This window comes from Amphiprion ocellaris, chromosome 8, assembly GCF_022539595.1.
Source record: "Amphiprion ocellaris isolate individual 3 ecotype Okinawa chromosome 8, ASM2253959v1, whole genome shotgun sequence".
In the NCBI taxonomy this organism is placed as follows: domain Eukaryota; kingdom Metazoa; phylum Chordata; class Actinopteri; family Pomacentridae; genus Amphiprion; species Amphiprion ocellaris.
Window position 1 is genome coordinate 37,441,931 of NC_072773.1, and position 16,873 is coordinate 37,458,803.

At 37.7% G+C, this 16,873-nt stretch overlaps 1 protein-coding gene across 3 annotated transcripts in view; it reads right to left on the bottom strand.

Moving 5' to 3' along the window:
• sema3b (sema domain, immunoglobulin domain (Ig), short basic domain, secreted, (semaphorin) 3B) overlaps positions 1-16,873 on the bottom strand; it is a 125,097-nt gene that overhangs the window by 12,401 nt on the left and 95,823 nt on the right. For all 3 annotated transcript variants that reach the window (XM_055012798.1, XM_055012799.1, XM_023285483.3), the window contains 7 exons: positions 7,308-7,427; positions 6,754-6,847; positions 5,871-5,990; positions 5,631-5,773; positions 4,119-4,233; positions 446-515; positions 174-318 (listed from right to left, as the gene is read on the bottom strand). In XM_055012798.1, the coding sequence (XP_054868773.1) occupies positions 174-318; positions 446-515; positions 4,119-4,233; positions 5,631-5,773; positions 5,871-5,990; positions 6,754-6,847; positions 7,308-7,427 (807 nt within the window). The remainder of the gene's footprint in view (positions 1-173; positions 319-445; positions 516-4,118; positions 4,234-5,630; positions 5,774-5,870; positions 5,991-6,753; positions 6,848-7,307; positions 7,428-16,873) is intronic.

Genomic DNA, 16,873 nt, shown 5'->3' on the forward strand with positions numbered 1-16,873 from the left:
AAAAGGTACAGTTACCTTCATAAAGTAGCAGTAAAATGGACAAAAACAAAGTAAATGTACTAAAAGTGTTTTTTAAAAAAAGTCAAAAACCCAGTAAAAGTACTTCAGAGCTGTAAAAAGCTGGTCCTACTGACAGTCCTACTGACAGTCCTACTGACGGTCCTACTACGTACCATTCCTGGACGGGGATATGGAACCTTTCCCTGGAAGGGGACCCACTGGTAGTTGGGTCCCTCTTTGTGAGCGAAGGGCCCCAGGAAGGCCCTCCGGATGTCGTTCATGGAGTAGAGACACACGGCCGAGCCTTTAAACACACTGCTGCTGGGGACGAGGGGACAGTTAGACAACAGAGACACACAACCAATGTCTACACAACACAAACACAAGCCTGTCCACAGACTCACTCATGTAATGCTAACTGAATCTGGAGCTACCAGCCTCTGACCTGGAGGTGGAGAAGACGGTGTAGACCAGAGGGTTCTTCCTGTCTCGGGTCTGCAGCAGGAAGACGTCTCCTGAGGACGGACACACTGAGGTCAGAGGTCAGACGAGGACAAACAAATCCCCTAAAGAGACATCTCACTGATAACCGACATGAAACGAAACCCTCTGAAGCTTTCTAAAATCAATTCTAACTGAATTTAGCTCCGTGACGACACTTCGCTCTGCTTGTTGGGTTGAGACCATAAAGGACTGTTAGCTCAGAATAAATAAAGTGGGTCAATATATAACTGAAGTCCATGGGATATATCTATTAAAAGTAGAAAAACAAAAGTTTTCCCGCTTTACCCCGATATGGGGTAATATGCAATTCAGTGCAGGAAGGGCAAATGGTGGCTTTAAAATCTGGAAAAATGAAGGTGTGCAGAAAATAGAAGATGTGTGTTGATAATATTCTCTAAGGGCAGCCTCCTTACATTTGAACAATTGCGCCAGGTGCACGATATTCCGAAAAACCATTTCTTCAAATATTTACAGCTACTGGAGTAACTCACTCACATGATCAAAACATAAAAATGTAATGACTGAACCACCACTATCATATTGAAAATGTCATTATTTAAAAGGACAGAAGCAGGTTTCTTTGTTTTACGAGGCCTTGAAGTGTCATGATAAAGAGTCTGCCACTGATAGGCTGGAAGCATGGCAATCAGATATGCAAGAATTGTATATCTGATTGCCTCTGAATGGGAGGCAGCATGTATCAAAGCCCAGAAACAAACTATTAATACCAGAATGAACTTATTACAAAACAAATGGTTAATGAGAACCTGTATCACACCAGTGAAATTGAACCGTTGGTCCCCTGACGTTCTAGATACCTGCATTAAGTGCTCAGAAGAAAAAGGAACTCTGATTCACTGTGCTTGGGAATGTCCAAAAATCTCCAAGCCAAACTGTGTACTTTAGGTATATATCCAGAAAACTTTAAAACAATCGACTCTGATTTTGGACTCCTGCCGGCCAGGAGGACGATATCTTTATCTAGGAAGAAAATGGACATTCCTCCGATAAGCGTATGGGTGAAGGAGATGGCATACTGTACTGTATTGGAGAAACTCACTCACATGATCAGAGGTAGAACGGAGGAGTCTGAAAATGTATGGAAACAGCTGTTGGAATATCTTGAACAACAAGGTGCTGTGGGATGAACTGCTGAATGTTGAGCTTCTGTCTGTTGTACTATTTTTACTTCGTTTTATATGTATTTATTTTAGTTTGCTTGTCTGTTTTGTCACCATATTGTTTGTTTGTTTATATAATGTTAAAATTTCAATAAAAATAGTGTTTAAAAAAAATGCCTTTATGCTCATTATGATCATCTCTTTACAAACTCCATAATTATTTATTATGGAAACAATCACTTATAAAAATGACTGGATATCACTAAAATGTCAACTAAATAACCATCTGAATTTAATACCAACTACCTTCTAATGAGCTAAACAATAATAAAATGAGCTGATTTAGAAATAGTTTGGATTGTGTTCTTTTATTAAGTTGAGATAATCATGACAGATATTTCTTTTTTGGCAATAAATCAAATTTTATGTGGAAAATAATAAATTCTGTGGTCATTTTGTTCCACTTTTGGTCATTTTCAGTCTGTTCTGTGGGCATTTTAGGTCTTTTTGTGGTCATTTTGTGCATTTTTGTGGTGGTTTTAGGTCTTTTTGTGGTCTTTTTAGGTGTTTTTGTGGTTGTTTTGTGTGTCTTTGTGCTCATTTTGTTTCTTTTTTCATCTTTTTCAGATTGTTTTGTGGGCATTTTGGGTGTTTTGTGATCATTTTGTGCATTTTTGTGGCGGTTTTCAGTCTGTGGTCATTTTGTGTCTTTATATGACAATTATGTGTCTCATTGAGTAATTTTGTGTTTTTCTGTGGTCATTTTGTGTCTTTTTGAGCCTTTTTTGGTCAAGTCCCGCAATTATATATTGACCCAGATACTGTTTAAATCTGTTAGAACATTGTGAAGACATTTAGCAGAATAGTTGGTTTAAATTCCTCCCAATCAGACCTCAGGTTTGGTGAGGAGAGTCCAGATAAGAGACTCAGTGCTGATGAGCGGGGATGTGATGGACAGGTGTACCCCCAGGTGAGGTTAGAATCTACAGATCTGTCCTCTTAGTTTACCTTTAACTGTGTCCTGAGATAAGACGGATCATATTACAGCCCTCAGATAGGATCAGAGGGAAACATCTGGAGAGCTCCTACAGCTGCTTCTGAATTCCTTTCATAAATCGCTGATGACATCTAAAAGCCATTTCTCTTCTCTGAAACCATTCACATCTAAAACTGCTGCTTCAGTCAGTGGTTTTTAAATGTTATCAGGTGTAGTTATCTAAATGAATTAATAATATCAGAAACTGGATCAAAATTCAGTCTCTGGTGGACTTTTATTAATGTGCAGCTGATCCAGTTTAAAGATAAGAGGCCTTTTAAAGAGGTTTAATGTGCAGTTAGTCCTGTTTGAAGTTTAATTTTAAAAAAATGTAATATCAGACATTATACTCAATATAAAATGATGCTTTCTGTTTATATTTTAAGCTATATGTCTATTTTTACAAAAGTAAAATCAGCCTATTTGGCAAAACTATCAGACAGAACCAGTGATCTGATTAGAGGAGCATCCAAAACCTGCATCTGTATGAAGGAAAACTGAGAAAACTGATGGTAAACAGGTCCTTGTTTCATAAAATCGTAGACTCCTAAAAAGTAATTTCAGTAGCAAATGAAATGCTCTGTCTTTAAATTCATGCTCCACAGTTTGTCGTGTGTTTTCTCTTTAGAAAGGCTCAAAAATTATGATTTTTTTTTATATACATTCAGGATCTTTTGATGGTTAACAAACTCAGTTTTTCACAACAAACCTCATTACACTCAGTTTTTTATTTAAACTTTCTTTTTTTACTGTATAGTCATATTTTACAGAATCTTGCATAATCATTTAAGCAGTTTTATCCCTCATTTGAAACATGTACCCTCAGGAGAACTGGCTCCAGATGTTTGTGGAATGATTCCAGTGAGTTTATGGTGAAATTACATCTTCTTTATCATAAAATATTCCTTCTGCTTCATAAATTCATCCTCACTTCTGGATCCCGTCTAATGAAAACACATTATTGTCACATAAAGCCTGAAACTCTCTTTGAACCCGCAGCAGAAACAGTAACTTTGGGATCAGAACCTCTTAGGAACTAATCTCTCCTCATGCTTCCTCTAAAGGTTCAGGAATGTGGGACTGAACTGAAATCTACAGCTGAGGTCAGAAATCCAGCGTAATTTATTATGCTTTCCTCTGTTTGCGCCCACAGAGTGTGTTTCTGGGTGAAAATCCAGAAGGAAGGTTGGAAAATCGGCCCAGTTTTCTACTTTGTTTGCTTTTCTGTATCTTCTGAACAATCTAACGACTGAATCGTCAACAGGGAGTTTTAGGACGACAGGAAATCAGAAAGTTGGATCACTTTATTAGTTTAAAGTTTTCAGAGCAGCAGGGCATCTTCTGAGGTGTAAAACTGAACTTCCTGCTCTTCAGACATCAGTTCTGTTACGTCAGGACGGTTACCTGGAATAATCTAAGACCTGAGACGGTTCCTGAGCGTCACATCATGAACTTACGCAGCTCGTCGAAGTAGGTGTCGCTGCCGTCGGCTCCCGGCACCGAGCAGATCAGACGGGTTTTCAGGAACGTTGTCCACTTGTTCACCAGACTTCTCTGACCACCCATGTCATTCTGAATAAACAAAACAGCAACGTGTCATTTAACAGGATGTTAAATTTAGATTTGTCTCAGTGTGAAGGAAGAGGGTAGGAACAGTTCATCACCTGACTAAACTCCAACTGTAAGAAATGGAAGATTCGTGAGAGTTTCAGCTGTCCAATGCTCCAACTCATTATGTTTGACATTGTCAAAAAATTCTACCAAATTTAAACTTAAAAGTGTGACATTTCATCAAAATCATATGTTTTTAACATGTCTTGTTTGAAAAATGCTCAGAAATCAATGGGAAATGGAGCCAAATCTAAGCTTAAATGCATGAAAAGTCACCAGAACCATTTTATTCTACATCTTATTTAAAAATTAGCAAAAAATACCCATTTGTAGTCACTAGATTTAGTAAAAAACTGAAGAATTCTGCACTCCTGTGAAGCCATCAGTGACTCAGCTGTGAACAACAATCATGTGACAAAAATAAAAAAGACTTTTTGGTTATTTTTTGTTAATTCCAGACATATAGGATAAACAGTTTTCTCCAACCATTCTGTAAAAAACAAAAAATTGTGGGTTTCTCGTTGGAACTGGGAAGTCATTATTGATACCAGCAGTCATGTGACAGAAAATCTGAGAATTTTTGAATGAACTGCAGGCTGTGTATACACAGAGCTGATAGGAAGAAAGTACAGGAGGTCCTCGGTTTACGACGTCCTCGACCTACAGCGTTTCATCGTTACATCAGAACTGGTTACGTGGAACTAGTTAACGAGTGGAGTGGATGAATACGTCGTCATGGTGCTATCAGACGGCTTTGTTTCCATTCTCTGGTTGTACTCCACCTTGGATTGTGCTACATTCACTAACTTTTTGTCCTTCATTATGGCTCCCAGAGTAAGTCAGACTCTTCTGATGCTTGGAAGAAAAGGAAAGCATCTCCATGGAAGTGAAATTAGACAGAATAAAACGCTGGGAACAGGAAGAAACACCGACCAACATGGGTCAAGGTCAACATATTCTGTTTTCTTGTAAAATGATTTATACATGCATGAAAGTCGTTGGTATTCATGACTTTTATGAAGAACTGACTGATATCATGATGCACGGAATGGCTTTGTTTACATTTTCGTCTGAGTTTCTGAATTTCATCATACTGCTCAAAACACATTCATGAGTTCCTTCTACTTCTACGGTTGCTCTGTTTCCATGGAGGTGCAGGAGTTTATAATTGCAGTGACAAATAGCTAACAGTGAGGAAAAATGTGACACAAGCAAAAAAAAGACAAAAAAAACATCCAGAAAAATTACCAGATTTTGATACCAAATTGTCAAACAGCACAGCAGATCAGTTTTTTTAAAAAACTTGCCAACCTGATCTATTTAAAGTACCAGACCCAGCTGATGAAACGGTTTCTCACCCGGCACAGCTGTCCGATCCGGGAGTAGGTGGACTTCCCCAAGCCCTGAGCCTCCACCGCCGTCTCCCGGAAGAAGAAGAACACCTTGTCGTCATCGGGGTTCTCGCTCTCAGGAACCCAGAAGGAACCAACAAACTTCGGTTCTGGTGGACAGAATCAGAGGAGAACGGCGTCGAGTCAGAACTACACTTCTCCCCAACATAATGAAACTTTTCTTCTTCGTATTAAACTCAAAATTACCGTTGAGCCAGCGGGAGTCGTGCTGTTCCGTCCGGATGGAGGGACGTTTTCCCAGACTCCTGAAGATGGTGAAGTCTCGTCCCATTAAGTCTGTGGCCACGCCGGCGTAGAGCTCATCACCTAGGAAACGCAATTAACCAATGATTAACGGAGGAGGCTAGAAGCAGAATGGTCTAACCTACAACCCAATCCAATGGGAAGACTCTACTCTTTCCTGTTCTCCACCTTAGAGGGGCCAATATTGAATTAAAAACCAGCCGTTTCCAGCTACAGTAGTCATTTACCACATTAACAATGTCTACACTGGATTAATTAGTCATTTAATGTCATCTTCACTGAAAAAATAACTGCTTTTCTTTCAACAATAAGGACATTTTTAGTGACCCTAAACTTTTGAACGGTAGTGTAGATCCAACTTTGGAACATTGTACACGTGGCTTGAATACTATTTGTTTTTTTGGTTAAAATGGCCAAATTTGAACTTACTGATGCTAAAAGATGTTGGTGATGTTCATGAATAACACAATATATGCTTTTACTCTGTCAACTACACAACGCTAAACTTGGATTTTTGCTTTACAGTGGCTCTTCAAATGTTAGACCATTTGGAAAACACAAAACTTTGAACCCATTTTTCCTCAAAAACTCCAGACAGTGGGTTAGACCACTCTGCTTCCAAACCCTTCACTGATTGGTTAATGTGATATTTACTGGTGATAGGCCTGTCGCAGCTATAAATGCTTTAGATCAGCTTCAATAAAGGCAATATTCTTACAACTCAGCCCACTTCATGGACATTCTACACTCAGTAATGGTGCTATTTCTAATAAGTAAAACCTTAAAAGGATCATTTCCTGCTATTAATATGCATTGGTTCAGTTACCGACAAGCACAGATGCAGCGTTATGTCGGGGATCGTACGGACTCTTCCCTTTCCCGTCCTCCACCTTAGAGGGGTCGATCCTGAACACATGGTCCTGATGGAGAGCAGAACAAACAGAGTTAAGCTCTGATCACACTTCGCCACAAACATTCAGTCATTTGGAGGAAATTAGGAACTTGAGCTGACAGATTTCTCTTAGTTCTTTTCCATAATTTACCTCCACATTTACTGCAGCTTCAGTCCAAACTCGATTCGAGAAGTTTTAATGCTAAAGCTGCCAAGCATGAGTAACTGCTGCACATCGTATGTCAACATTCATCTCTTTAGACACATAAAATCTTGTGTTTGGAGTTTTTTTCTGGCAGTAATGTTCTCTGGTAATGAACAGAATGTAATTAGGTTGGAGGAGGACTGAGGCACCAGAGTGAAGTTTAAAAACATTTTGACTGATTCAGTGTAAATGCAACAACGCACTAAAAGAGTCTGTGTGCCTTCAGATGTTTGTTGGACATCTGAATAAGTTGTGCCTTGGTTTTGTTGTGTTTGTTCCTCACCTCCATCCGGTGGCCCACCTCCACAAAGGCACAGGTTGGGTGGAAGGCTCCGGTTCCACAGGCGTATAAATGGGTTCGGTTATAGTGGTGCACGATCTTCACATAGTTCACACAGTCGGACTGGAAAACACAAACAGACACACAACGTCATTTTAACAACATATGACAACTTAAAGGGTTGTTTTTAGAGGAAAAGAACATCTTTCCTGCTTTTTTCATCCCTACATGCATGATGTACACCACCGTCCAGCAGTGTATTCCTGTCATTTTGGACAAATTCAAGTAACTCTGGGTTTAAATCTGGAGTCATTTTAAACTGATTTTAAGTCAAAATATCCAAAAACCGGATCCTTGTCTCGTCAAACTTTCCACACATCAGATTCTACTGATGTTAGAGCCTCAACAGTTGGAGAAATGTCGACGAAATGTTTTGTACTTTTCCCCCATTTTCAAGCGCTCATGATTATGTACAGTAATGTTCAACAGAGTGGGGTCACCCAGACAATTCCATGTTTTCCAGTAAAACTCCCACTTTTATCCATGTGCTAACATAACTGCACAAGGGTTTTCTAATCATCAATGAGCCTTTCAACACCATTAGCTAACACAATGTAGCATTAGAACACAGGAGTGATGGTTGCTGGAAATGTTCCTCTGTACCCCTATGGAGATATTCCATTAAAAATCAGCTGTTTCCAGCTAGAATAGTCATTTACCACATTAACAATGTCTAGACTGGATTGATCATTCATTTCATGGCATCTTCATTGAAAAAAAAAGCTTTTCTTTCAACAATAAGGACATTTCTACGTGACCCTAAACTTTTGATTAGTAGTGTAAATCTAACTTTGGAACATTGTGCACCTTACTTGAATATTATCAGATTTTTTTTGGTTAAAATGGCCAAATTTGAACTTACTGATGCTAAAAGATGTTGGTGATGTTCATGTATAACACAATATATACTTGTAGTCTGTCAATGCTAAACTTGGATTTTCCGTCTTTTGGTTTAGATATGTACATTCTTCACTCAACTCCTCCCTCGTGTCCAAAGCTGTCACCATTCTGACAGCTTTTGTGTTCTGGATGAACACAACAACGTGTGTAGATAAAAATATGTGTGTCTAACAGCAAAATGCTTATATGAACCCTTTCCATACACACAAAAACCGCTTAACCCAAAATATCCAAGGATTCCTGTGAAAAATTTCCTTGAACTTTGTGTTTTTGTACTTTTTTATTGTTTAACACCTTGTTTTTATCAGCAAACTCACAAGAGGAATCAAAGAAACAATAAAAGAGTAAACTGATTTTCTACTTGTTTACCAGATAGTTCTCTCCAAACCACACTGGTGTTTGGGATCAACACAAAAACAACTTTGGCATCTGTCATGTAGCCCGGCAAAATTAACAATGCACAGGACACAGAAATATAATTTGGGTTCTTTATTCTGAACAGAATTAATTGGGGGTTTTTCAAAGGACAAAATAATTAAATAATGAATAAAAGAAATTGCAACAACGAGTTGCATGTTTCTAGCAGCTCCTAGCATGTTTCTAGCAGCTCCTAGCATGTTCCTAGTATGTTTCTAGCAGCTCCTAGCATGTTCCTAGCATGTTTCTAGCAGCTCCTAGCATGTTCCTAGTATGTTTCTAGCAGCTCCTAGCATGTTCCTAGCATGTTTCTAGCAGCTCCTAGCATGTTCCTAGCATGTTTCTAGCAGCTCCTAGCATGTTCCTAGCATGTTTCTAGCAGCTCCTAGCATGTTCCTAGCATGTTTCTAGCAGCTCCTAGCATGTTCCTAGCATGTTTCTAGCAGCTCCTAGCATGTTCCTAGCATGTTTCTAGCAGCTCCTAGCATGTTCCTAGCATGTTTCTAGCAGCTCCTAGCATTTTCCTAGCATGTTTCTAGCAACACCGGATCAATACAATCTTCTTAGTTAACAAAACAGCAGCACATACATCTATCAAACCTTTACACATGCATAAGGCTGAATATTTCATATAAGAAACGCACATTTATGATTTAGTTACCTTAGAAAACCGGAGATAACAATGCCGGTCAAAACGTACGTGTTGCGCCCAGGAAAGAAAGAGAGCTTCCTAATTCTCGCGGTCTCTAGTGGAGCCCCAAAATCTCGCGTTGTCACAGGGGGTTACCCCCCCAAAAAACAAGAGTGCCCTCTGGTGGCGTTTTGTGCAAACAGCGTTTAATTTTCCACCGGTTACAGTCATCTAGCAAAATTTTTTTTGTTGTTGTGACAACTTCTAATGAGATTATGTTTAACCAGCTAACTACATTAAGGTGGGGAGATTAAATTTCCTCTCCAATCAGAGGTATTTATAGCTGCCAGATTTAACTATTTAATATTTAGACATGCTGAGAGAGAGGAGAATACTTGTAAGTTAGTTAGCTTCAAATCAATTAATGAAGACATCAGACTTTAGATTACACACAGTTTTAAGTTATGTAACAGCTAACGTTATTCTGTAACACAACCCATCAGGATAATGTTTGTAAGGTAAAAGGTTTATCTAAATTAGTAAATCTGATCTTTTCTCTTCTTATCTTGCTGCCATTATTTAATTAAGTTGTAAAAATCGGTCCCTTGAATTGCTTTTAGAGTGTATTTTTTATTTTCTGACATCCAGAGATCTCTCTGATGTCCGTCCTCGTCATATCTCCAGCATGTTATTGACCCAGAGACACGTGTCCATCTGAGAGTCGGGTTACAGTAAGCCGGACCTCCAGGGACCGCTGGAGGAAGATTTACTGTCCACTAAGAGACTGGATGGTACATTATGGCTGTGAGACCGGCCCATTAGGTGGAGGCAGCGTGGACGCTATATTTAGTGTGATTAATGCTGCTTATTGTCCAGGTCTCTGTCATAAATGGAGAGCTGATGAGATGGATTGTCCATGCTGTGGTTAAAGTTTCTAACCAGTACTATCCTTTCTATTTACACTGAAAACACACACCATATCACACATCTAACTACTCCGGTATCTTTTCTCTGAGGGCTGTTTCCCCCCAGACAGACCAGAGGAACATCTGTCTCACTATTAATTTACACATGTTGTTGAAATCCTGACGCCACACAGATAATGAAGAACTGTGTGTCTAGAATAATCTAGAAGAGTTCAAAATCTAATTAATCTTCTAATTTGTTAATTTAATTCTCTTCAGTTTTATTTCTATAAATCATGACATATGTCTTCTTAAGGTCCAGACTTTACAGTTTTAGAAACGGAAACCCAACTATTCAACTTTAGTGATAGCCAGAAAGAAAAACTAACTAAAGCTGACAGTACAGTTTACTGAAAGTAAAGTTTAAAACCTGATCTTAGAACTAGAGAGGGTGTTTGTCTACTGGAACACAGCTGGGGGACGGTTCCGCAACGGCTAGGCAGTATTTCCAGAAAATATTATCCTTCAGAAATCAAGTTTAAGGTGAAAACCAGGAGTCCCAGTACAGAACCCTGTGGAACTCCTTCACTAACATTTTGTGTTCATGTCTTTGTTGTGACTTCACATGTGTTGTTTGTCTTTGGTCTTCATCTTTTCCATTTTTATCCAAGATGGTAGAACTGTTCTGGCCTCTGTGTTTTTTCAATATTTTATTATTTTTTTTATGTTTTAGATGATCAATTTTTATTTTTAACTCTCTGAACCCCAAAACCTACCAGTGAAAGGCTTGTTGTCTTAGAAAAATTGCCCAAATTAGACCATTTAACAGAGACAGAAACTGTAAAAACTGAAAGAATCACCAGATTTTCAACTTTCCAACAGTCTGTGAACTACTCATTTGTGACCTGTCATTCCAACCAAAATTTAACCAAAATTGAGTTTAAAATCAAGATATTTCATCAAAATCACCACATTCTACACGTCTTATATGAAATTTAGCTAAAAAACAAACAGTTTGCATTAAAGAGAGACTGTAATAAAAAGTAAAACTCTGTGATCTTTGAATAAATGAAAGCCGTGAGTGACTCAGCTGAGATAAATCCCATGGCCTATCAGCTCTAAATCACAGAGCAGATAGGAGACAAACAAGGAAACAGAAAATATCTTTTTTAAAGTTATTTTTCTGGCCTTTTTGCCTTTATTTGATAGATGCAGAGTAGACAGACAGGGAAAGAGGGAGACAAAGGGCTGTAAACAAGAATCGAACCCAGGTCACTGTGTCGGCAACCAGCCCCTGGACATGGGTCACCCACTTAACTCATCGAGCTATTCTGGTGCCCCCGAAACAGAAAATATCTTTAGTATGTAGAGTTTTTATTTTTTGTATTGGTAACACTTTTGGCTATTTAAAAAATGTTGTTCAACATTTTTGGAAATATATATAGTCAAAGAAAATGCCCAAGAACTGGTTGGGGTTTGGAAGGTTAATGCTTGATTTTAGAGTGAACTTTTAAAATTTCAAGTCATTTTCTCCATCACTTCTATGTAAACCTTTACCACTTTTTCTATCAAATTAATCTTTCTTGTTTCATCTGTTCTGTCTTTGGTCTCCACTTGAGGGTGTCAGATGGAAAGGCCAGATTGTGAAATCAGCTTTTCAAGCAGAGTTCATTAAACCTCAAGAACACATCCACTCCATATAGAACCTTCAGTGATTTAGAACAAAGACCTTCCTTTCACCCTTTAAATCCACCAGAGGATTAAAGCTGTTGTTGTGTGAAAACATGTCGCTGCACATGTGAAGGTGTTCGACCACCGATCGGTCAATAAACTGCCAACAAACACACATTTACACTGAATGAACACACTCAGACACACACTACCAGCTTCCAAGCATAAACGTTAACCTCATAAAACTCAGTCCATGGCTTTGGTCTTCATCTTTTCCATTTTTAGCCAAGAAAATAAAAGTGTTTTTACTTTGGTACATTTTTCAGAATATTTAGATTTTCATATTTTATGTGTCATTTGGAAGATTTTTTTTTTATGTTTAACCCTCTTGACTCCAAAATCTACCTGTGTTTTTAATAAGGCATGTTGTCTTTGAAAAAGTGCCAAAATTTGATCATTTAACAGACAGAAACTGTAAAAACAGAGTTGCCAGATGTTCAACTTTCCAACTGTCCTTGAACTACTCATTTGTAAAGAGTCATTACAACCAAACCTTTAACCAGATCTAAGCTTAAAATCAAGGATTTCGTCAAAACCACCATGTAAAACTTTGCGAAAAATGAACCTTAATCATGCAGGTTAGCCTCATAAAACAGAACGGTTTCATTCTGTTATCTGTTGTTCTGATCGATTCCACCTGGATGAAGACTGAGCTCCAGATCCCACCTGGAACTCATGAGGAGTGATTATCCTGGAGCTCCAGACCTCCTCCCAGCCCTGGTCCTCCACACCTCCAGACCCATCTGATTGGTCCACCAACACAACTCCTCCTCCCAGAAGACCCCAGCAGTCACCACACACCAGTTTAAATCTGCACCCAGAAGTCTCAGCCTGGTTGGCTGGTTTGCTGGAACCAGTTCATCCTGGTGCCTCTTTGTTTGTATTCTGGTTTGGTCTGTAGGTTCTGGATCCATTGAGGGGTGATTACGGACATTTAGAGCTTCTGTTGGTGGCTGATAATTCAGTGAGGAGCCTCCAGTCTTAGTGGAGACTGTTAGCAGTCTGATAACTTCAGGAAGAAGTTATTCAGAGCTTCAGTCGTTGCATGTTGTGTGTTAAATGTGTGTTCTGAGGCAGCTGTTTAGTTTTGTTAGTTCTGTTCACTAGTTTATTAGTGTCTGTTACTGGTGGTGAGTGTTGCTAGTGGGTTTAAGTTTGGCTAAGGAGTTCAGTTTTGTATTTCTTTAGCTAGTTTGTGAACTCCGTTAGCCTTCATTTGGTTTTATTTGGTTCTTTGATTTAGCGACATCCACCAGCCCTGTTTTCTTTGTATTATCTCTGTTCTTTTGTGTTAATTTGCCACAGGACAATAAATTGGTTTCACCAAACCAACAACATCTGGTGATTTTTGTTCCATCCAGCTGGCCCTAGAGCAGCAGTGTCAAACTCATTTTAGTCCAGGGGCCACGTTAAGTCCAATCTGATCTCAATTAGGCACCAGTAAAACCACAGCTAACAACCTATAAATAACCACAACTCCAACTTTGTCCTTTTGTGCAAAAAAAGTACGTTCTGAAAATGTTCATTTAATAAACTATCTTCTTTAAAAAACATCATGAACAACCTAAATTTTCTGAAGAAAAACAAGTCAAATTTCAATAGTATTATGCCTCAATTTATCATTTACATGCCATAATTTGAACTTCAAGATCAGAGGTTATCTACAGAGGAACAAAAAATTTAATCATCTGGAACTGAACCAGAGAGGATTTACTGGTGGATCAAAACCACAAAAGTCAGACAAAAGAAAACAAAAACAAGACAAAATATTACAAAAATGAGAAAAGTTAGAAAGCACCAAAAAAATGGACAAATGACAAAAATGATAAAGAATTATACAAAACGACAAAAGAGGCACAAACGAAACACAGAATGACAAAAGCCATACAAAAAAGACAAAACCAAGACAAAATATTACAAACGAGACAGGCTTCAAAAATTTGACAAAAACGACAAAAAAGTAGACAAGCAAGATGAAGACATAACACAAAACGACACAAATGAGATACAAAGCAACGAATAAAGCAAAACACATAGTGACAAAAATAAGACAAAAAAAACAAACGAGAAAAAAATGAAACACAAAATGACAAAAACCAGAAACAAAACAAAAACGTGAGACAAATGACAAGTCAAAAACATAAACAAGACAAAATATTACAAAAGTGAGACACAAATTAAAAAAAAATTAGACAAACAACACAAAAGAGACAAAAAAAATTAGACAAAGTTAGAAAGGGACAAAAAATTAACACGACAAAAACGAGACACAAATTTCATAAATGACACAAATTAGACAAATGACAAAAGGGAGAAATGAAACAACAAAAAATAAACACAAGTGAGACAAAAAAAAATCACAAAACAACAAAAATGCTACACAAAACAATAAAAAAAGCAAAACACAAAATGGCAAACGAACAATCTAGTATTTTACTTTCTGATCCAAACAACTTGTCATGGTCTAGAAATGATTTTAAATTTATAGTTTTACTAATTTCCAATCTGCAGTTAATGTCTTCTCTGGAATTTTTACACTTTGAGGGCCGGATTGAACCCTCTGGAGGACCGCTTTTGGCCCACGGGCCTCATGTTGGACACCCCTGGTCTAAAGGTTGGATGGTAATCAAATGGAGGAGGTCCTGCTTCAGAATGAGAATCCAAACCTCCATTGTGTTCTGGGTTGATCGTGTTTATGTGAGAGGGCAGAGAAAGGTGACAAAGTAAAAGAGAGGAGGAGGCAAAAGATGCTTAAAAGGAGGGAGGAGAATCATGCCGGCGTAGTGTTTCCTCTGAATGTGGAGGCTGTTGGGTGTTAAAGGTTCACTGGTTGATCTCTGACCTGCTGCTGACTAATGAGTAGAAACGATGACCTCCCTGCATCATCTCTTATAAAGCTGTATTGTTCTGCTGCGGACGTCTTTTTCCTCCCTTTTCCTTTTAATTCTGGAGATGATTAACCCCGTCCACCGTTTGTTACTGCAGTTATCTGTTCTGTCCCTTCAGACCTTTTAGTGGTTCTGTTTTCTGTATTCTGGAATGAAAGCTGAGTGAAAATTAAAACTACAGTTTCCCTAACCTTCCTGTTGTCCTCATTTATGGGCACCAAAAATATTGTTTCCTTGTCTGAAAAAAATCTAAAAAAATCCAGCAAAAAAATTCCACAAATTTCTGAAAATTTGTAAAACCTTCAGGAAGAAAATTCCAATAATTCCTTAAAAGTTTCCCTTAAAAGTTTTATTAAAAAAAATAAATTAAATTTGACAAGAAAATTCTAGTAAATATTTTAAAAAAATGAGTAAAAATCTTCCAAAACAATCCTAAAAATATCTAAAGTGATTCCATATATATCAGTAAAACTTCTAATATTTTCTTTAAAAACATTCGCAAAAAAATCAACCAAAATCCAGCAAAATTTGCTGGATTTTGGTTGATTTTTTTTGTTGTTGTGAATGTTAAACATTTTTAACATTTCTTTTTTTCCACCAAAAATGTTCAAATGTTTCCCAAAAATGTTGAAAATGTGAACATTGAAAGTTTCACTGTGAAAATATTTTTTTCCACATTTTCAAACTTTAAAACAGGTAAGTTTTGACCCACAGGACGACACGAGGGTTAATGTTTTAGTAATTCTAAATAAGAGTTAGCCAGGTTCAAATTATTTCTTATAGTCCTTAAAAAGCTTTTACTTTCCTCCCTTTCATCTGACAACTCTTATTTTTCAGTCCATGTTTTCACATTTTTACTGCATCAGATTGATAGTTTGGAGAGTTTTTCTTTAGTTCTCGCTGCGTCTGAGAGCCCAACGATCCAGGACGGTTTAATAAAGTTAATGTCTGAGAGGGTTTGGCCGGACTGGAATGACGGTGAGCAGTAGATATCCGTTGGAACAACACATTCCAGAACCCAGGAATGCCTTTGATCGCCTCGGCTGAACAGTACAATGCAGCAGTGGCGATGTTAGTCTGACAGATTCCTCCTGGAATGGATCCATTTCTGCTCTCTGACCTTCTACCAACTGTAGCTCCATTTGTTTCCTGACTGTTTCAGGACCGTTTATAGGTGAAAAGATTGGAACTAATTTGGTTTGTGGATTCCAGAAGCACCTTCTGTCTTGGTTAGATATCTGTTGACCACTGAGTTGCTTCCTTTAATTCCTTCCTTCACCTAAATAACACAGAACAGGCCTTCTACCTCCAGAATGAACAGTTTAACCCTCCTGTTGTCCTCATTTACAGGCACTGCAAAATATTGTTTCCTTGTCTGAAAAAAAATCCAAAAATTCAGCAAAAAAAATTCCAAACATTTTTGAAAATTTGCAAAACCTTGAGGAAGAAAATTCCAATAATTCCTTAAAAGTTCCCCTTAAAAGTTTAATTAAAAAAAAAAACCCTCAAATTTGTCAAGAAAATTCTTGTAAATATTTTCAAAAAATTAGTAAAAATCTTCCAAAAAAATCCTAAAAATATCTAAAGTGATTCCATATATACCAGTAAAATGTCTAATATTTTCTTTAAGAACATTCACATAAAAATAAACCAAAATCTAGTGAAATTTGCTGGATTTTGGTTGATTTTCTTTGTGAATGTTCTTAAGAAACATTTTTAACGTTTCTTTTTTTCCACCAAAAATTGTTCAAAGATTTCCCCAAAAAATGTTGAAAATGTGGACATCAGAAGTTTCACTATGAAAATATATTTTTTTCCTCGTTTTCAAACTTTAAAATGGGTCAATTTTGACCCTCAGGACGACACCAGGGTTAAGATGGAACTATTTAGTCATCAATCCTCTGCAGAATGAGCAACGACCTTTCAATCCATCAAGAAACATAGAAAATATGATGTAAACGTGTTTCTTGTTGAATACATGAACTTTACTGCAGATTACATGAAGATCAGTTTTAAGACACCCTTCTCATTTCGATA